This window comes from Anser brachyrhynchus (assembly GCF_964034855.1).
Source record: "Anser brachyrhynchus genome assembly, chromosome: 5".
NCBI classification, from domain to species: Eukaryota; Metazoa; Chordata; class Aves; order Anseriformes; family Anatidae; genus Anser; species Anser brachyrhynchus.
The window spans coordinates 6,116,845-6,138,884 of record NC_137699.1 but is presented as its reverse complement, the minus strand read 5'-3'; the positions used below and the strand labels follow the sequence as shown (position 1 = coordinate 6,138,884).

The 22,040-nt window shown below is 36.0% G+C and overlaps 1 protein-coding gene and 1 long non-coding RNA gene across 15 annotated transcripts in view; both read left to right on the top strand.

Annotated features, from left to right (window-relative positions):
* PPFIBP2 (PPFIA binding protein 2) overlaps positions 1-22,040 on the top strand; it is a 112,759-nt gene that overhangs the window by 25,122 nt on the left and 65,597 nt on the right. For 13 of the 14 annotated variants that reach the window (XM_080592262.1, XM_080592270.1, XM_080592251.1 and 10 more), the window contains one exon: positions 15,865-16,079. In XM_080592262.1, the coding sequence (XP_080448388.1) occupies positions 15,865-16,079 (215 nt within the window). Of the gene's footprint in view, positions 1-12,948; positions 12,967-15,864; positions 16,080-22,040 lie in introns of those variants that run through there. The other variant, XM_080592254.1, reaches the window with a different exon arrangement.
* On the top strand, positions 11-12,885 carry LOC308195237. Its single transcript, XR_013951367.1, has 3 exons — positions 11-64; positions 7,761-7,839; positions 8,598-12,885. It is a non-coding gene; the product is annotated as an uncharacterized lncRNA (long non-coding RNA).

The following is a 22,040-nucleotide window of genomic DNA, read 5'->3' as shown; positions in this document are numbered from 1 at the left end:
TTTTACACAGCTTTCCAATAGAAAGGGTGATGCAAGACTGAATTTGCTGTTTTCTGGTGTTCTGGTAAGGCAATTAAAAAAATTTTGTCTCAACATTACAGCATCCGAGAAGAGAAGATCTTTCTGTGGTTAGGACTCAGTAGCCTTGGGGTTTGTGCTCACACACCGTTCAGTGTGAACTCCTAAAAGAAGTATCTGGGTAGGGCCATGATCTCACTTTTGCACAATGGGAAAGCATTTACTAAAGCTTTTTAATTTAAATAGTGACACCCATGCTGTGCCTTCATTATTTTCGCCTAATGCTGAAGAAGATGACATCAGCCTCTTGTTGCTGCAGTTCTGGCTTCTTCCTCCTCTTCTAGTAAAATTTACTGTCCAGAGACTAATATGAAGCTTCATAAATTACCATCAGACTAGCCATAATTAGGCAGGAAGTCTCTGTCTGCGATTTCTAGTTTAAAACATCTCTAGATTTATTTTTTATTATTCTTTTCCACATATGAAACTTTATTCTAAATTTGCAAGCGTTAAGACTGCTAAGATACACAGAAATACGAAAATAGAGCACAATTGTAAAAATGTGAATATGTGATAGATATAACTCCACAAATAACTTTTCATGCCAATGGAACAAGTTCCAGACAAATAGGAAAATTTAGAAATGTATTTCCTTCTTTTTTTTCCTGACCTCAAAACTTTATTCGAACAAGGTTTTAAGCAGAAGTTATCTGGGATTTTATTTGTTCACCTCTTGTCTTATAAAACACAAACAGATAGTGAAGCATTGTACATCCCTCAGATATGTAAACAGAGAACAGGAAAAAACAAAGAACAAACAAGAAAAGCAACTCCCAAACCATAGTCCATAAAATGGAGAATTGAAATAATTTCTTAACCCTAGGTTTGCAGTAGCTATGATACTAGCTAATGCTTCAAAAGAGGTAAGACAACATAGAGGTCCATGGCCCTTTCATCATGCTAGGGAACCTGTGCTTCTGGATTTATCTTTATGTATTTATTTTGCTTTCTCACTTCTGTGATAATTTAAACATAGCCCAGCAAACATTGTTGATATCATCAATGCATATATATTCCATTCTTCAGAAAAATTTATCTTGTCTTATTTCTTGGAAGAGAAAGATTTTCTTCAGAAAGCATTTATCTTCCAAGAGAAAAAAAAATAGACACATTCAAATTGACTTTCAGGTTAGATACTTCTCTTCTTCCAGTAGTTGTCAGAGCTTTGTGGTGTGTTTTCTTTTGAACAAAGAGGTTAGAAAGCTTGATGTGATTTTGGGGATTTTCAGACTTCTTGTGCCTTAGGTTTTCATCTGGATCAATCAGATCAATCAGTGGTACAAGCGTGTGCTTCCAACATATCTCAAATTGTCCAGTATCTCCTCTTATGAGCAGTAAGAGGCTATGTAATCGATAAACAGGTCTCTCCTTGTTTGTTTGAGCAGTGCTATATTTCGTTTAGAAAAACTTTCAGTTTTGCCTTGAAGATGCCATTTCATATTCCCTTCCAAAAAGTATTTTAGGATTACAGGCTGTATATTTTTCCACTGAAAGGATAACATTGCTATTTAGTAGCATTTCCATGAGTAGCAGCTCTGAAAAATGGTCGTGTGAGGATAGTTCGGAGTCAGGTGTTTAATGTTGGGTATTTTTTCCATGGTATGGAAAGGTAACTCATTAAATGACAATATACGACTGCCTTACAAAAACAATTCTCTTTTTTTTTAGTTTGATGGAAGAATAATAATTGAGCCAGGCTTGACTTTTTATTATCATTTTATTTTCCCCTTCTCCTTTTTCAGATCATTCATGGCCATATCTTTTTAGGGTTTCATCTTGATAAATAAGCAGTAGAATTAAATTGTTCCAGGCTGCCCAACAACATTGCTTTTACCCCCCTCACTTAGTCATGATTATGGAGACACTGATAGAGAGAAGCAGAGCAAATGATGTAAGAAATAATCTGTGTTATTCAGTGGATTGCACATCCTGTTCACAGCTGTTTTGTAGTGTTGTTGATGCCCAAGCTCCAAAACAGAGTAGTATGTAGAGTTTGTTTCCACAGTGTCAGCATAGGTCATAAGCAAACTGGCAACTTCAAGAGAGTTGACTTTATTACTTCAAGTTGCTTCCTTCTTTTTTTTTTTTTTCTTCTAATGTCCACTGTATAATATGCAAAACAGGCTTACATAAAGATATCTAATGGGGAAAGCATCAGGATATTTCCCAGGCAGTGCATTCTGTCAAGTTTCATCAATGTTAACTGAATACTTCCCATATGATTTCAGAATTATATCTACCCATACCAATAAAAAATATTGTTTTGTTCCTTTACTTATTTTAGTTGTAACATAAAGGAAAAGCTCAAATTGTTTGGAGAGTTGTTTGCCTCATTTATTTATTATTTTCCATTACTAGAAATAGAAAAATAATTTTAAGACAGAATAACTTATAATAACTTAAAATATTTCTGGTCATTCTCTTCTAGTTAATGTTCTGTGTGCTCCAGAACTGCTTCTTGCGTATTCTGGTATGATTGAGGGTCCAAATGTATCTGCTGGAGCTTATACTTGGATACTGCTGATTATTCCAATTTGTCTCATATTGAGGAACATAGTTATTATTCAAGTTTGATTCTTTCTAATTGAATCCACTAGGCTTCTGTATGCAATCTGTGGAGGGACTGCAAAACAGGAATGTTCTCTTGTCCTGTACGGTGAGAGGAGAAATAGGGTAGGAAACTCCTTCAGAAGGAGGACTGTCATAAAACAAACATGGACACAGAGTTTTCTAACTGAAGATTTATATATACCATACTGTGCAAGTATTGGACGAGTTATCTGCGCAAATGTAGCTGCTCTTAGACTAGCCTGGGAACAGCAGAAATCAACTGTTCAGAGCTATTTCAGCTCACTATATACAGATTCCATGGATATCCTGAGGCAGCATTGAATTCAAAGACTAAGACTAAATTTCATGACTGCTGGAAACATGTAGGTGCTGAAAAATAGGCTTCCTTTGGGATGAGGCCTGAGTGGATACTAGGAAGAACTGTACTCCTCTTGGCCTCGGAAAGCAGGCATAAAACGAGCATTAATCACTACTGCAGAGAAGTGAGAAGTCCAGAGATACGTAACTGTAATTGGTTCATTTTTTTAGTTTGATTAGGGGTGTGTTTGTATGTTTACACACGTTTGTTGGTGTATACACACATAAGCAAAGAACAGCATTCTCTGTTTAATTAGAAAAGCAATCCTAAGTTATTATATTAGCTGTAGTTATAAAGGACAAGAACCACGTTCTAATACGTTGAGGTAAGAACTAGGCATTCATATGCATAATACGAATATTTACAGATTTACAGTCCTACTTTTAGCCTTTCTAATTGTAAAAGCAACGTCCTTTTCTCCAAATGTTAACATACCCAATACATGATTCTGGTTAATGGAAATAAAAAGTCTCACTGTAGATTGTGCATCTCAGTGCAATACAAAATGTATTAGTGTTCAGAGTGCATGAGGGTAGGATTGTCAAGCAAGATTAACAAATTAAATTTCACTGGGCTTGATCAAATTTGACAGATAAGTCAGTGTTCCCAAGTCTTTTATGCTTCAGTACCTCTTTACTGATAACCCACCCTCATAGCTATATAAATTACGCATGCTAAATAATTAGCCTTATTTGGCTAAAACAGCAAAAAGGACTAATGTAATTGTCAATGAACATGACTTATCCATTAGCCAGAATGACTTGCGCTCCAAACAGATGCTTTCTCTAAAGAAAGTACCCATATGTCAGATCAGCCTACATATTCTTTACTCGAGGTTCATACCTATGACATTGCCTCCTGCTGTGGTTTGTCGAAGTTATTAACTTTCTCTTTACTTCCACTTGTACCCCATCCATTAAAATGTGCTTCTCTATAGGATTTTGCTTAGTTCTTCTTTTCAATGAATTTTAATTAATTAAAACAGTCTTTCTTTTAGTTTGTCAAAATGCTTCTCTCTGTCAGCAATTTAGAAATTCATTATTTTCTTTTGTGAACAAAGACCACAAATTTAAGATCTAAAAATTTCTGTCATAGTATTATAGTCTGCTGTAGCTCCAGAATCTCTTGAAAATCAGCAACTAATCAGTGTAATTATTATTTCCTTTTAACCAGAGCTCCTGCAATTATTACTTAATGAAAAATGATGAGAAAGTTAAATGTATTAACACGAGTGTGTACTGATATTTCAGTGTTAGTACTGAAAGATTAACAAACCTAAGTAATTAAAAAGTATGTCAATATCTAAGAAGTATGTGTGTTTAAATTCCCTTGTCTGTAGGGGCAGTACACTCACACTGTCATCACCTTCACTGTGTACTATAAACCCAACTGTTTCACATACCCCTGACGAGAAAAATAAATAAATTAATAACATAAAAGGCCGTAAGGGGAAATTATGCTGAAGAGACGAACAAGACTTTTATTCTGGTTTAATATATTTTCCTTAGGAGATCTGCTTGCCAGAATGTGAAGAAGGACGTGTTTATTATGTCATTTTTCTTTGCTTGCTTGCTTGCTTTTACTTTGTTCGTTGGTAATGTGGCTGGTGTGTTTTTCTTGCTGTTCTGATCCATCATAATTTGACTATGAAAATAATATAGATATGCTATGTTACTGGATGTGTTGGATTACCAAATGAGCTCTAATTAGGTGATCAGAAAATGGAGTCAAAATGCAGGAATGGAAAAAAAAAAAAATACTAATAGCCCTGTTTGAACTCCTTTGTGTGCATTTTAGGTTTTGTAGAACAAGGCTTTTACTGAGCTCCTACATAAATACTAGGAAATCAAAAGATTTCCTAATGACCTGATGCTTTAGCGTGAAAAATCAGACACGTCGTCACAATATTCATTCAGAACGTAAGGGCTAGTTTCACGGCACTTTAGGGGAAGAAGATAGAATTCTCTGTTCTGCTTCATAAGGATTTGAAATTGTCCAGACCAGACAGAGAGCACTTAATCACCTTTTTTTTTTTTTTTTGTGGTGTGTGCTGGGGAGGTGTCTTATTTGAAATACATGCTGGATGACATGTAGCTGATAGGCAGTACAAGCCTCTTGTGATTGTGTAGAGTGAATAGAGAAGAGCCCATACTTTTTCCTTTTCAATTTGTATACTACCAGCTGTTTTTTGTTTTTTATCACTTCCGTCCTATTCAAGGTTCACAGTATTTTTAAATTCAAAGTTTATTTTCTGTAGTAAAGCTGTATAACTCTTTATAACGTACTACATGGATATTTGTAGAATTTCAAGCACTGACTTGACACAAACTGTAGATGAAGTAATGATGACAGAAACAGAGTAATTGAAATAATGAGCAATTTCTTTCCTTATAGATTGGAGCAACAGCTGTAGTGGTTACCTCATTTTTTAAATAAATTGTAATTGTGTTAATAAGCTGTGCTTCAATTATGATTTTTGTCTTTCCATTTGCCTTTCTGTTCACATTCAATCAATCTAGGCTTTTTTTCGAACAAAAGAGATAATATATCTACAGCATTTGTTTTTCTTGTTGCTGCTGGGTATTAATTAAGGTGAGCATTTGTGAGAATGTACTATATAAGATACTATAATAGCTTTTTGAAACCATTAGCTAGAAAATGTTTATGGATAAAACATATAGAGGTATTAAAAAGAAAATGAAATAATGCATGACTTGAAATCAGATCATTGATAAATATATAGATTCATATCATTAACATTATCATTAACAGCTCTGTAAAAATATGCATTGAGATGGGGGGAGAGGAGAGGGTTAAAAATGGTGACCTTTAATCATCCTGAAAATTAAAGAGAAAAATAATAATAATAAAATAAAATAAAAAATACTTAGTATTTATAATTTGTAGTTAAATATTTATCTTCATTTTATAACAGTTTTTATAGCTTGTTAGGTGCTGGCATTTAGCTTCAGATACAAGAATTTGGAAAAGCTAGTTAGGTAATCTCTTAGCTGTTGTCAGCAATAACATAACAATTTTAAATCTTTTAAACCTTTTAAAAAATGTAGCAGTTCACAGTTCACTTATTCAATCTGTAATTTTTCTCATCAACAATCTCTGGTCTTTCTTTTCTGATTGTTACCGTTGTTGAAGACATGGACTCACAAACTGTGTGAACACTTGAATAACCATTACATCTATTTGATACTGTATTTTGTAAGGGTTTTACATGTGTTGTAGGCTTCTTCTTAAGACCTTGCATAACTCCTCAAATGCAGCCTCGTATGAGTTTTAAAAGCAAACGAAAATCATGGCAACTTGAATGGTTATTGCACGTGTGAGGGATTGTTCACTCATTCCTTACCCAGAGTTTCCAGAGCAACCTGCAGTTTGGAATTTCCTCAATTTTGAGTGTTTAACCTTGCAAGAGGTTATTATAGCTATGTGGGCTGCTGTCCCAAAGCACGCTTCCCATCTTATCACTATCCAAAGCATTTTTTCTCACAGATAGGGAGGTCTGAGCACAAGATAGAGAATCAAGACCCCCGAATCCTGTTTGTAGTACTGATGGATTCGCTCTGTAAACAGGTCCATACTACAAAATCTTACGGAGCTCACGAACATTGAGAACTTGTTTCCTATAAACACTTAAAGAACTTGCACAAAACAACTCTAAACATCTGCTTTGGTAAAAGACAAAGTTGTCCTTTGTGATCAAGTTGGTCTTTGATTTCCCTTGCAAGTATTCCTGTCTTTCCAGCAATACAGCAAAATTAGAAGATTTCTTGAAAAAAAAGCATTAAAATTAATTCAAAATATAGAAATCTTTGTTACTGAAATATTTTAATTTATCTTTGACTACAGATAAGCAGGTCTGTCAATACAAGATAAAAATACATCTGTGAGCTAGACACCTATGACAACATAACAGAACTGCACTACTGCATTGCGTTTGTCTGCAATGTCTGCTTTAGAACTCTGTGTATCTGTCCATATTTTATTGCAGCTTTGTAATTGAAGTGTGCCATTCAGTATCGCAGCTCAAAATGATTTTTACTGAAGAGTAGTCCCTATGTGCTGAAATTCCTATTAGTGTAATAGTTCTGACAGTATTGCTCTTCAGCTGTAATTCTTTAGAAGGGTTGCTGGAATGGTTATGCCACTGTGGAATGGCAGAACTTGCCTACCAATATTTGAATATATGTCTCTGATATTAAAACCACTTTATCTCTACTACTCAAACTGATAGAAATGATATCCCGCAGTTTGCCTTGCAAAGTTTCAGGAAGTTAGGTTTGAAGAGGAAAGATTGAAATTGGCTTCAGAGTATGATGACTTCAAATTCCATTGGCATAGCAGCAAAGGGTGGGAAAGAAACAGAAACGTAAATAGCTTCAGATACAGTCTGTAGCAAAGAAAGGCAGTTAAACTATGATGGTCATAACCCCATACAATTGAAAATCTGAGACACAGAGGTTCTTTTGTGGTTTATATGGTGTAATATGTTCTTCAGTACATGAGTCACTTGGTTGTTTAATATGCTAGTGAACAGATTTCTAAGATTTCAATTGAAGCAAGTTTTATCAAACACAGACTTTATTTAAATTCAGAATTATGGCTTGTCTATTTCCTACTTTAGGCAATTAAATTGATTCAAAAAATTCTTTTTGAAAATCAGAATAGTGTGATTTTTATGAAACGATGTTTTTATTTTCTTACGAACTGAATGCTGTTATTTTCCTTGTGCTTTCAGAGAGCCGTCTTTTCATGAAACAGCATTCATGTTACCAGTGACTTACTACAAACAATTCAGAATGCTTTACTAAAAAGAGGTACTTATCAATTCGCAACACTTTTAATTAGACTACTAGTTTCACTGGCCCTAAACACACTTTTTTTTCTTTTTTTTTTTTTTGTGGATATACCTATGGAGAAATAGTTCAGCAGGGAAAAAATTGCTGCAAGTATTTGTTGTTCTTTTCCTTTAATAAAATTGGTTGATTTTTGTCTTTCCCATGCAATGGATACTTTACCTCAAATATAGCATTAAGATTTCTGTTGTCTTAACTTTGCTAGATCTCCACCATAGCTGCAAAATCCATCCTCCTTTTTTGACCAGCTGTAAGGCTGCTTAGCTTGTCCTTCTGGATAAGGGAGATATTTTTGTTGCAGCTGTGTATACAGTGCCTAATGTGCTGTACATCAGTGCTTAAAGTCCATAAGCATGTAAAAGGAAAAAGGCTGAGTAATTACATACATAATTTGCATATGAAATTATAGACAGTTCTTGAAAATTGTCGAAAGGATTCTGCGTGTGGTTGTAAATAAAACTCAGATGAAAATCACCCAAGCTACATGAAACTTGCATCTGAATGTAGTCATTAGCATTTCTAGTCTTGGAAACATTTTTCCAGGGCTTCCTGCTAATCCAGCTTAACTGTTACTGTTCACTGTAGTTAAAGATCTAACAGCAGAGATTTGAGGAGCAGCTAATATGAGCTATGATTCAAAACACACCATTTGTGATGTATTTTGCATTACTGTATTAGAAGACAGGATTGTGTGAACAACCTCTTCACTCCTTTAACAGACGACTTAGGACCGAGGACGCTGAGTTACGTTCCATCCAGACCTTAATAGTAGTTTACATAAATTCAAGTTTTCAGGGCTATCTTCATGAAAAGAAGAGACTTGAGCTTCAAAAGACAATTATGCTTTGTAGAACTTAGACAACCTATATGCTCATTGAGTAAAAATTCAGGTAAAAAAAAAAAAGTTCTATAGCAGTATAATGATGATTGACTGAAAGTCCAGAGAAAATGTGTGTTTATAGTTTTGACCAACAGTGATTAGAATAAATATCAAAACTGTTACATATGAGTATTTCAGCTTTCTGTAAAGCCATCTGTACTGCAGTGTAGAATTAACTTTGGAGTTTTGTTGGTTTTGTGTCTTTTTTTTTTTTTTCCAAGTGTTGGCATTTGGGTTTGGTGCGTTTTTGTTTGTTTCCTGTTTTTTTTTGTTTTGTTATGTTGTTTTTTTTTCCTGTTTTCCGGACTAAAATCTCAGCAGTTTTAGGAAAATCTCTTTGTAAACCACTGTTGGTTGAGTTTTATATTACCAGGAGTGTTTTTTATTTTTTATATCTCAGGCAATTTTGGAGGGAAAAGACTGAGATTATACGGAAGAATGCAGTGGAGTGGAAGTAAAGGGGCAAGGAAAAGTGAGAGATTTAACTGCTAAAAGTGATGAAAGATGGATAAATGTCTATAACATAAGCTGAGGAGAATGGATTTTCAAACTGGCAAGATTTTCTGATTCTTACCTTTAGTAATATATTTTTACAAGCATCAAATAGTGTTGCTTTTGAAATAGTTTATGTATTTGCCCAAAAGGAACTTTCCTTTGAAGCCATTCAGTTAATTGCAAGAAACTTTGAACACCAAACGTACTTGCATGGTCAATGTGTAACCCAAATGTGTAACTTTAAGTTGTTTTCCTTTTTTCATTAGTTATGTTGTTCTTTCTAAAATACATATAGTATATAGCAACTTTTAACCTCCTTCAACCACTGTCTGTATGGGAAAGACAGAATTCAGCAGCTTGGAATGTCTTTGTCAAATACGTTTCTTTTTTTCCCTCCTCTGAAGTGGACACTTGTGATGATTAATTGTGCTCCAGTAGTACACTAGGAAACCATGGTGTTGAGTTTTATATAAATATGATGACAAAAGATTCCCCCTGTGCCCTGTTTACCACTGGGGGGAGGGGGGGGGGGGGGGAAGAGAGAGAGAGCTAAAGGAAAACTTTGACTTGCTTAAGACCATACAATGAATCTTTTTGCAGGAATTCAAAACTGCACTCATTTTTCCTGAGTATCAATAAAATTCTAGTGGATGAACCATATTCTTCCCCACTTCAGTTGCCTATCCTAAAGCCAGATACAAACTCATTGCTGTCGAGGAGAGTTTACTGATAATTTGTAGTGTTCTGTTTGCGCTGTGGCATCTCTTTTTTTGTATCAGTCTGCAAGGAGATCCAGGTTCTCACTGTCCGGTGGTAAAATTTAATGTACTTTGCAGCCTGATGATGTGAAGATTTAAACTAATGCAAAGAAATGTAAATATTTACTCCTACACAGTTTTAGTTCTGTTTTTCAGGGTGTGTTCTTGTACTTCTGTTGAACAATACATATACTATTTAATATGAAACTATATGGAAAGCAAATAGGAGAAATAAATTCAAATGAATCATAGGTTTAAGCAGTAAAACAGGAAGCTTTTTGAGCTAAGCTATTGGGTTGAACTCCCTTGCATTTCTGCATTCATGTCACTCCTTTACCTAGTATAAAGTGCATTAGTTGTTGCCTTCAGAGGAATTCTTTATTTTTCCATTTCAGTCAGGAGAATGAAAGCAACTACAGTAGCAATTCATGGCAAAGCAGTTAAAAAATAATAATAATATCACAAGGGAAGAGTATATGTGTGTATTTGATTGGGAGGTGGTAAGGGTTGTGTTCTCTTAGTGATGCACTGATATCTGTAAGTAGCTCCCATTCCAAACAAGGAGAGTTGCTCATGGGAGGGCTTCGTAGCTTTTGCTGGGAACTCTGGTCCCAATCCAGCAAGCATTTTTAAGTCTTGGTTTAATTGAACATATTTGTAATCGCAGTGACTTGAAGGTAGTGGTTTTGATTGCCGAGAACTAGAATCTTCAGCGTATCTCAGAATGAATACCCTGTATTCACTTCATGGTGATTAAAAGAGAGAACAGATGTGTTTTGTTTGTTTGCTTGTGTGCATGTGTGTTTCCCCGACCGTATCAGATGCAAGTACGTTCTTTTCTCATCAGCACCTACTTTTTAAAGTCTAAACATAAATCTCAAATAGTTCTGATATTTTTTAAATATTTTTTTCATGGATAATAATTCCAGTTGAGAGATTTAGTCATAAATGAAATCTAACCTTTCAGTCTCTACTTCCTTCATTTAATTTAGTTGGTATTAATCAAAGATAGATTTTTCCTTTCCAGTTCTAATGGAACCAGTGCATTTAATAATTTACAGACAGTTCACTTGTAAGTTCGTTACATCTGTATTCATTTAAACAAACAAAACACTTTGCCGTATTTACCATTATTAGCTAGGAAAACTTTGAAGTATCTTTACTGTCTTCTGCAGTTCCTAAAATCCTGTGCTATTTATGCTCAAAATGAACTTCCAGTCATAAATATGGAGTAAGTTCTAAGATACACCAGCTTTTTTTATGTTGTTAGGTAATTCATGGAACATGAGCTTACCATAAGAATATCTTTGATTTTTATTTGTTGCATTTCTTTTTGTTAGTAATAGACAGAAATACATTTCCTCCTTCTAGCTTTTTATTTCTTAGTTCATGCTAAATTACATAGAGGAAAACTTGAGGCAGGAAAAGAAACCTAACTAAAAACCTGAAAATTCTGAACTTGACTTTTTTCTCAATCACTAGACATCAAGTTGTTGTTCTTTCCTGGTAAAAATATATTGCCATCTCCCAAGTGTCCCTAAGAAATACTGGACTGACCTCAAGTTTCAACTCAGATCACTACTATGGAAATTCACTGTATGTGCTTTACACATGGACTCAATTTTGGGGAGTTCCGTTGAGATGATAACCTTCTACCTCTGTGTAAAGCAGCGGGACTTAGCGTCCTCATGGTCTGAATAGTCAGTTGAAGTTCTTAGGATAACTGAAGTATGCATATGGAGTGTGCCCGGGTTCAGGAAATCAGATAATGTAGAATTCCTGGCTGACCCTGTCTGTGCTGCAGCACTTGGGAATTTTTTTTACATTTATAGAACTGAGTTTCTTAAGTACTTAAGTTTCTTAAGTTCTTTTGCTTATCAGGATTAAAAAGTGTGTGTATATGTTTTTGTTTACTTTCTAGTGGTGTGATAAAGTCAAATAAAGGCATTTAGATGCTGAGAGAAGATGATACAAGTACCATCCTCAAGAAAGTTGCACATAACTTGTATAAGTTGTACAAATTGTCTAACTACCTAACGTAATTAATTTAAACCCAGAACAATTGTTTAAAATCTGTACTTATCTTGAAGATCGTGGTTTCTACTTTGTACCTGAAATATTGATAGTGGGCCTGAAAGTTTGTTTGGATTTTTATTGGGATTGTATGGATTTTTGTTTGTTTCTCTCTTGTCTGTATCTGTTTTGTCTAGTTTGTATATAAAAAGTATTGATATACGTAACATAACACTATAGCAGAACGCTATACATCTATGAGTAGAACTCAGTTTGTTTCTTTACCATTGTTTGACTCATTCCATATCTATTTTAAATTGCCATCTCATTGAAGAGGTACCTACAAAGGCTGACTATGAAGTAACTTTGGATCCTGTCTGCTTTTCTGGTGTGAAAAGTACTTGCTAAACAAAAAGACATAAAATTTTAGCATGGAATTTTTCAAATGGAAAAGTGAGAAAACTAAAAGTCCTAACGTCAATAGCAAAGGAAACCACACCCCTAAAAGTGGCATCGGTATTAATTAAGACAATGCCAGATTTTAGTTTGTGTGTGCATCTCTTTTGGAAAGTAAACAGTGAGCCCCTTTTACCAAATTAAAAGATTTAAGAGGTTATGTGATGCAAATGGCTCTTGCGCACAATTTGCAAATCTGCTATATTTGTTGCTAATATTAAACTGCATTAGAAAGTACATAAACAGGAAATACTAAGCTTGCTTAGATAGCTGAGAGTATAGAAATAAACAAGAAAATATCTTCTAGTGGTTAGAATACTCATATCCAGCAAAACAGGTAGGTGATCCTTTCCTCAAAAGGGAAAAAAATCAGGAAGACTAGGTTGATTTAAGAGATGAAATTGTCTTTTGTAGCACTGGGTATTGAAGAAACTTTATCTTGGACGTGGTCACAGACGGAACCTAAGATGAGATCTTGCAACTGAGGTATTAAACTCATAAGCAAAACAAGTGAATAGAATTAAATGGGATAATCTGGGTTTGGAAATAGTTTACAGTATGTGAAATAGTTAGTGAAAATAAGTGTATTGCTTTAAAACAAACAAACAAACCCAAACAACCCCCAAAACAATCCCTATTACTGAGCCTTGCAAAACTTCAGAAACTTCCAGGGATTATTTTGCACGAACACACAAATGGTACAGTAGAATTAAAACCACACTATCTTCTGCATAGGTAATTGATCTGATAGAATTCTTCATGTCATTAAAGCAGTGGTTGAAGATGAACATCTGGTTAATACTATTTAGAGTTTTTCCTAAAGCTTTTTGTAATGTTAAGTGTTCACAAAATGAGAGACAAAATATTCTCTTAGACTGAAAACTGACTGAAATGGCAAACAATATTGGGATTAAATGATCAGTTACCATTTTGGCTAAAAGCTAATCTAGGTATATTCAAGTGTACTTGGACCTGGAGCGTTAATGAGTTTGTGAGTTATATTCCCAAAATACTATGTCAGGCTCTATGTAAATACCATTAGGTTCATTGTGTTCAAACAGCCTGTATTGTCAGAATCAGAGTAAATAAATAACCATAACAGCCAAACTAACACTGATTAATGCAAAATAGGGTGCGATGAAGAGGGAAACTTGAATTAGTCATACATCTGGGTTTCAAATTAAATACATCAGCTCAGGAAAAAACTTAGCAAAAAATTTTTCAAATCTCAATGAAGTCTTTAGTTCCTTTCATAACTACAGTCTAAGATGTAAGTGATGCTAAACAGAGGATTAAACTAACAATAGTATAGAGATTATTATAGTCACCTTGTATGGATCAATGACAGAGTGTTCTAAGGAATACTACATGCTTTGTGGATCTAATATACATCTGTAAAGCATATTACAAAATGGGAGGATTAAGAGAAAGACAGAAAGGATGATCAAAAGCCTAGAAAATCTCCCGTGAAGTCAAATAAGGGGAAAAAGGGGATTGCTTACGCAAAAGAGAACAGGAATGAAGAGGTGCATGAGTACAATCTATTATGTACACAAGGCAATGAATTGTAAATAACAAAAAAAAAAAAAAGTAAAAAGTAAGGCAAATAGAAGTTTTCCATCTCACTGGTTGTTAAAGAAACAAATGTTAAATGAAAGCAAAGGTCTGAAATGTAGATTAGAACAAAGACAGCCCATTACAGAATCACAGAATCATCTAGGTTGGAAGAGACCTCCAAGATCACCCAGTCCAACCTCTGACCTAACACTAACAAGTCCTCCACTAAACCATATCACTAAGCTCTACATCTAAATGTCTTTTAAAGACCTCCAGGGATGGTGACTCAACCACTTCCCTGGGCAGCCCATTCCAATGCCTAACAACCCTTTCAGTAAAGAAGTTCTTCCTAACATCCAACCTAAACCCTAAACCCTAAACCATCCAACCTAAACCCCTAAAACCAACCCCTGGTGCAACTTTAGCCCATTCCCCCTTGTCCTGTCACCAGGCACGTGGGAGAATAGACCAGTCCCCACCTCGCTACAGCCTCCTTTAAGGTACCTTGTAGAGTGCGATGAGGTCTCCCCTGAGCCTTCTCCTTCTCCAGGCTGAACAATCCCGGCTCCCTCAGCCGCTCCTCGTAAGACCCCTCACCAGCTTTGTTGCCCTTCTTTGGACTCTCTCGAGCACCTCCATGTCCTTCTTGTAGCAAGGGGCCCAAAACTGAACACAGTACTCGAGGTGCAGCCTCACTAGAGCCGAGTACAGGGGGACAATCTCTTCCCTAGCCCTGCTGGCCACACACACACACACATTTCTTATGCAAGCCAGGATGCTGTTGGCCTTCTTGGCCACCTGAGCACACTGCTGGCTCAGATTCAGCCGACTATCAACCAATACTCCCAGGTCCTTCTCTGCCAGGCAGCTTTCTAACCACTCATCTCCCAGCCTGTAGCGCTGCTTGGGGTTGTTGTGCCCTAGGTGCAGGACCCGGCACTTGGCCTTGTTGAACCTCATACAGCTGGCCTCAGCCCATCGGTCCAGCCTATCCAGATCCTCCTGCAGAGCCTTCCTACCCTTGAACAGATCGACACACGCACCTAACTTGGTGTCGTCTGCAAACTTACTGAGGGTGCACTTGATCCCCTCATCCAGATCATCGATAAAGATATTAAAGAGAACTGAATTGAAGCAGACATTGAAGCAGACACCAAAAAAAAAAAGTTAGAATTTATTTCTAGAATTTATTTAGAAATATAAATATATATGTTTATTGAGATGTGTTTGCTGTTCTTATTGCTCTGGTGAAAAGAATGTTGCTGCTGAAGGTATGGCGGGGGTATCTGTGTTTTAGAGGTTTTTTTGTGATTTGGAGAGCTAGCAAAGCTTGATCAAATATTTTTGTTGCTAACTTCTGTCGATTTGTTCTCTGTGGGAAGTGTTTTAAACCTGCCCAAGGTTACATATTTTTCCGCTTCTGGTAATACAGTCTATTTTCATTTAAGTTTCTTGTCAGAGGGCTGTGTGAATCTTGACTTGTGTTGCTTGCGAAGCACTGCTCTGTGTGGAGACTTCAGTGTAGCTGAGAAGGTAGTGACATCTCATGGCAACCATAGAAAACTACAGGTGATTTGTACTAAGGTTTTGGAGTTTGTAAGTTAACAGACATTGCAAAGGCTGTCTAGGTTGCAATTCATTTTTAAATATGATTTTACATACCTCTCAAGTGCTCGTTATTTATCTAGTGGCTATCTTGAGTATTTCTAAACCTTAATGGAAATATTAATACTTTATCAGCATTTGAAGTCTAAATGTTGTAGTGTGTACTAGCTATACATTTGTCACTTCTTTAAAATCACACTCTCCTGTTTTTTCTTGGTTTAGGTACAAAGTCAGCTGCAGAGTATGCTAATGGTGCTTATGATATTGTGTCACCTGCTCCGTCAGTATACTTGGGCACATTTCAAATTTTACACCTCTTGGAAGATCTAAAGATGGCGTTGGAAATGTTAGAGGATCCGCAAGAGAAAGAAGCATTGCGAAATCAAATTCCAGGGGCCACAGCAGTGTGTATAAGAGAGTGGTTTGAAGAGAATCTGGTGAGTAGTTATTTACAGCTTTTTCATTTTGTTTGAAATAGCATTAGATCAAGTATTTTGATACTTTAGTTATTTGTATAATGACTGAAATCCCCATTTTATGAGAACTGCAGTGGATGGTAAGCAATCATAGAAAGCTGAGGGTATTACTGCTTTTTGAGATGATTACTAAAGCAATGCAGAGGTGGGAGTATAAGAAGGTGGTAGAGGACCTTATTTTGTGTGGGCAAGAGAAAAGATAGTGAAGACAAAGTTTTAGAAAAGTTTTTTTGGTTTTATTTGGGTTTTGTTCATCCTTTGCTGGAGGTAGCACACAAGTATATTTTATATAAAATTTTTCATTTTTAAACCACCAATTTGGAATTTGATGACATTGTTTGATGAAAGAAGTAGGAAAAATATGGATGATTCTCCCCTATCATTTTCATTGCTACGTTTCCATTGCCTTTAGCTATTGGTGTTTTAAATCTCCAAAGTATCTTGTACACCAGGCAGTGGTAGTAAATGCAGAAAATCATTAGCTTCTGTGTGTGAGACATTTATATTGGGATAGATGGGGAATAAACACTTGGCTGTATTGGAAAAGATTTAAGGTTATCCGTATAAGGAGCAGATATTCAGATAGACCTTACAAGGAGAGACCCATTGGACATAAAGTCAGGGAAGATAGCAGGCCCAACCAGAACACTCCTCACCAAGCCTGCTATTGCAAGTGAATGGTGGTTTCCTAAAGACAAGACACTACCTATCGCTTTCTCAATTCTAGATGAATGGATTTTCTTCTGACTTTGTCACTGCATGTTGCTCTTACACAGTTGTGACTCTAGTTTTTGGTTCAGTGTTTACTATCTGCTATAGATACCTTATGCCTATAGTAAGCTAATCTTGTTGGACTAGTAGTTTCTTTTTGGACTTGTCATCTGGTTTGTTGACATTATCTGCACAATGCAGGTTTATGGCTGGAAAATCCTGTTTCAGACCATATGAAAGAAAGGAATGAGAATTTGTTATCAGATTTGAAAGTGAGAGAGGTGGAGGCAAATGTTTAAATGTTTGGATTTACACTATTAGATTTGGAGTCCAGATCCTCAGACCAGCTCCTACTGAATTCCTGCCTTTGCAGAAATGTTTATGCCTTTTCAAAGCTTTGCAATCAGTAAACTATAATTTTAGTGCATGAAAGATACATTTTTAATATTGCTCACACCGCAGTTGGTCCTAAACGTCTGGGTTGAAGAGTTTGAATCTGGTGGTCTCGCTTTTGGCTCCTTTGTTGCAGAGATATTAAGTTAGCTTTTCAGTTCTGTGAAGTAGGTAGCACTTGATATTTTGACTACTCTATTATTCTGTATATGTGTATTTCTTCTTTTTCATGGGAAAGTTGCCAAAACAGAAACCTCAGTTCCCTCAGAGAGCTGCAATTTATTGATGTCCTTGAAGTCTTGTCTAGCGCATCAAGAGTAGTATTCATTTGATAAAGCAGTTGGGCAGTCTGGATTCAGAACCAACAGAATGGGAAAACTGGTGGTATGGTGTATCTCTAGTGCAGTATGTTGAGATCACTGTGTTCTTAAAATATTGTGTGCTGTTCTGTATTGACAAATTCTGCACTTATTCTAAAGACATTTATATGCATAGTAGCAGTGACTTTTATTACAAAATTACTAGTAATCTGTGAATTTGTATCTCCAGCTTAGAGTGTGAATTAGTCCTCTTTTATATATTTTAAAAATCCAAACCATTTGTAATCATGCACACAACTTCCACGGACTTCAGATATGTAAGAGCTTTTTCCATTGACAAGCAGGAGTTTAGATTGGAAATTAAGAAGAATTCTGATAAAATTCAGCTCAGTTCATTGAAATGAATTTTATTTTTTAATTTCAAAGTTAATTCCCGTTCTGAAAAATCCTTGCTTACAACTCAGAGCTGTGAAATGTAGTAAATCATATGTGAAAAAGAATAGTCAACATGGTAAGCTATAGAGAATGAGAACTCTAGCTCAGTGAATCCATTCACATGGGAAGGCTCAAAATTTATGATCAGTACTGTTTATGAAATGTTGGAGTGTCACAAAAAAAAGCCCAATCCACATAGTTTAAATAAATCGGGATTGAAGGAGTTTGTTGATTTATTAAAGATGTAATAACTAGAATTCAATGAACTATATACTTAGGATCAACATCGGCAATACAACAAATAAACTGGAATGTTAGATACTAACGAAATGTTAAGGACACCTTCAGATTTATACATTGAGTTCTGTAACTAATTCCAAAAAAAATTAATCACATACACATGCACACACACATTCACAATTACACGCACTATTTCTGCTCTCACAGACAATGTTGGTTACATGCTGGGTTCCCCTGTTAAAACATATCACCTATTGGACACGTGGGTGCTTTAGCTTTTATGTGTGAAAAAAGCCCATGTCGTACCCCATAACCCATGTACTGGTGAGCAAGCACCCATGAGGTCATGTACACGGGTCCTCAGTTGTTGCAACTGCTAAGTGCCAGAATATTCAGCCTCCAACAGGGAGGTGCTTTGTCAGACATAAACAGAGGTTGCTGTGCTGCTGGAGTGGCTTCTGGCAGCATCAAACCAGGTTCTGACTGTTGCTCTGTTATTCTTATACCCTTTGTCCTGGTATTTTTCACGCTTCTTTTTTACTTCTTTTTTGAACTGACTCAATCATTTCAAAAGACTGTCTGTAATTCCCTTATTATTAGTGTAAATTTCAGCTGATGGCCATCTCCCCTTTGGTGTGAGCAGTTTTGAGCAAACACCCGTTTAGATGGTTTTGGGTGTTGCACTCACTTGTTTACACTCACATACCTATCTTAACAGTTGTCCTTACAGAGGGTATTTTTCCAAGTGTGGATGGTACAAGCACCCCACATTGGAAAAAATACTACTAATAATAATAAAAATAATAATAATAATAATAAAAACCCCACCAGAAAACAGACATCTATTATGTAGAATATGCCAGAGGCTCTCAAGCAAAATTTGCAACTGTCTCTTCCAAGCATTCTCTTTGTAGTGAATTATTAGCCTTCACTCTAAAGTGGATTTTTTTAAGAGCTTTTATGGGTTAGGTTGGAAGGGGATTTTCTTTTGTGGGTGATTAATTCCACATGTGTTTATTTTGGGGGGGGTCCATGCACCTTCTTTTGAAGCTCATACTGGTGGCTGCTGTAACTTGTAGTGAATAAGCCACTGATTTTAGAGAACACAGTAATTGCATTGATTCCAATGTTATATGGGAATAGGGGAGGCCAAAAATATTCTCATTTTACCTTCACTGGGAATACATTAGACACCAAAAACACAAATAGTAATCTGACATAAATTTTAAAAGCAATAAACATCCTCCTTTCAGGGAAAGAATGTGTCATTTTATGGTCCTTCTTCACTTAAAAGCATGTTTGGAAATTGTATTAAAAATGATTGCAGCTGCAATGCATAATCAAGTATACAAACAAGAACATGTGCCTTATGGTGAACAAACTGAATTTGTTTTGCTCGCTGACTTTTAGTTAAAAAGACAGATTGAGTTTGTGTCTGTAAAACTTCATCCTAAAGTACATGTATGTCTTTGTGATTGGGGAGGGAGTTACCTAAAATCATCACAGAACTTTTCAAAAATAACCACCAAACAAATCAAAATAATCCGTTTAATTAAAAATATATGGGTCTATTAGCAGAAAGAGTATGATAGCATTTCTGGCTGCTTTTGTATGTCTTGTATCAGCTTTTTGCAGAGAGATAACATGGTTAGCTTTTTAGTGTTTTCATTACTATATAATTCAGGAGAAGTTCAGGCTGGATATCAGGAAAAACTCTTTACTGAGAGGGTTGCTGGGCACTGGAACAGGTTCCCTGGGGCAGCGGTCACAGCATCGAGCCTGCCGGAGTTCAAGAAGCATTTGGGCAATGCTCTCAGACATAGGGTCTGATTTTTGGGTGGTCCTGTGTAGAGCCAGGGCTCTAAAAAAGATCCAACGCGGGATCTTTTATGAATCTATGATTCTCTGGTTGAAAGAACATTAATTTTTCTGTAAAGGGCTTAATGTAAGCTTTTAAAAATTTCAGAATTTGTTGTGTGGACAGAACTCTTCTCTTATTCTGAGGTAGAGTTGTTATTAACAGAACATAGCATGTAGTACTTTATCTGCAAATAAGAGCAAAAAATAAGAGAAAAGGAAAAAAAAGGATAAAGGAACTGAATCAAACCATAATTTTTACAAAAATACTGGATGCAAACCTTCCACCTTCAGGTCATACATTGAAAATACGGCTCCTCTTTGCCAGTAACTGAAACTACTGCCCTCTATTGGCTTTTCTGGGAAGCAGCAGGAAGGGGACTCAGAAAGGGGGTTCAAGATTAGCTCTGTCTGAACAGAGTCAAACAGGTGCATTTCCTAGCTAGCATTTTGGTTTAAGCAGAAGTATGGAATGGAAGTCCCAGATATTTTTGTGTGCTCCTTCATCATTAGCAATCATCAAAACCTAATTCAGCTCTGAAAGCTCTTTGACACAGAGCATAGCCGTCTACTGGTTCTGTTTGTGACACTCAGCAACGGTAGGTATTGCAAGTTAGACAGCAAGTGAATGAACCTTCTTTGTATTGTTTTTGTGTTTGGGTCTTATCTGAGAACTACCATCTAGCCCAATTGTACTAGAAAGGAGCAAATGCTTTCTACAGAAAACTGCTCCTTGGCCTTATAATTCAAGTATCTTTGCAGCTTTGGTAATTGCCACATATTGTGCTGAACTACACCTAGCGTTTAAATAAATAAGGCTGTGGAGTTTAGCCTTTCCCTCAGCTTTGAGACACGCAGACCTATTGCTGATCAGTCAGGAAGTTCCTGTGATGATTACAAACGCTATTGGTGGTGGGACTAAAGTCTTACCTTCCCTTAGTGCCGTAGTTTGGTACCTTTATCAGACATGAAATATCACCAAGTTGTGTTTGGGGTTCGGTTGCTAGTTCTTAAACAATTTTGTTACATGCCTTGGTCTATCTGCTATAGGTGTAAATACCAAAGGTGTGGGAAAATTCAGATCTGCCTTGGGTGTGAAAACTTCACACTTTGTATTTCCTGCCTGATGCTACCTTGCTTACTTCCTCTTTTGAGAGCATCTATTTTATTTATTTTATTCCCTTTTTTTTTTTTTTAATGGAACCTTTGATAGTGATTTAGTGTTTCAGCTGGAGTTAGATTTTGTGTTTATCATCTACAATCCCTTAAGAAAGAGGAAGAAGCACACACCATTTGTGGAACTAAGTGTATGCTTTTGGCTAAGGCTCCTTTTTGAGTTTCTGTGGTCTGGTATCTGTGAACATCGGATTCTTGAGTTTACAGTATAGCTGGGCACAGTAACCTCACTGCCACTGATTTGAGATAGATGAAGCAGGTATGACAGAGTTCGCACTGAATTTAGATAGACTGTTACTACACATAATAGAATGGGGATTTAACAGTTTCTGCAACTTCAGAAAAGCACAAATCTTTTAACAAAGCAAAAAATAGAATAAAGCATCATTAATAGTACGCTTTTAACTACTGAAGAACTTTGCGTGCTATATGTTTGTAATTTTTTTGGCCTTGAAAACTGAGGAAAAAGGACACAAGATAATCATGGAGACTTGAAAGGATTATCGTGGAAACTTTGTATAGAACAATTTTCTGTGTGGTTTCACTACTTCTTGTTAAATATTTTAATACTGCCAGTGACCACATGGCATATCACAAAGCAGGTAGTAATTTCAGCATTAAAAATTAACTGCTGCAGTAACAACTGACTGTTTGACTTGGTGAGCTAAGAAAGAATAGATTTATAGACAGTTTCATTTCAGATCTCTAGATGAATGTCTATGCTGTTAATTCTTGTATTTATTTCTACATCTTTCTTGAACCCATTTCTGAGTAAAGATGAACCATAATG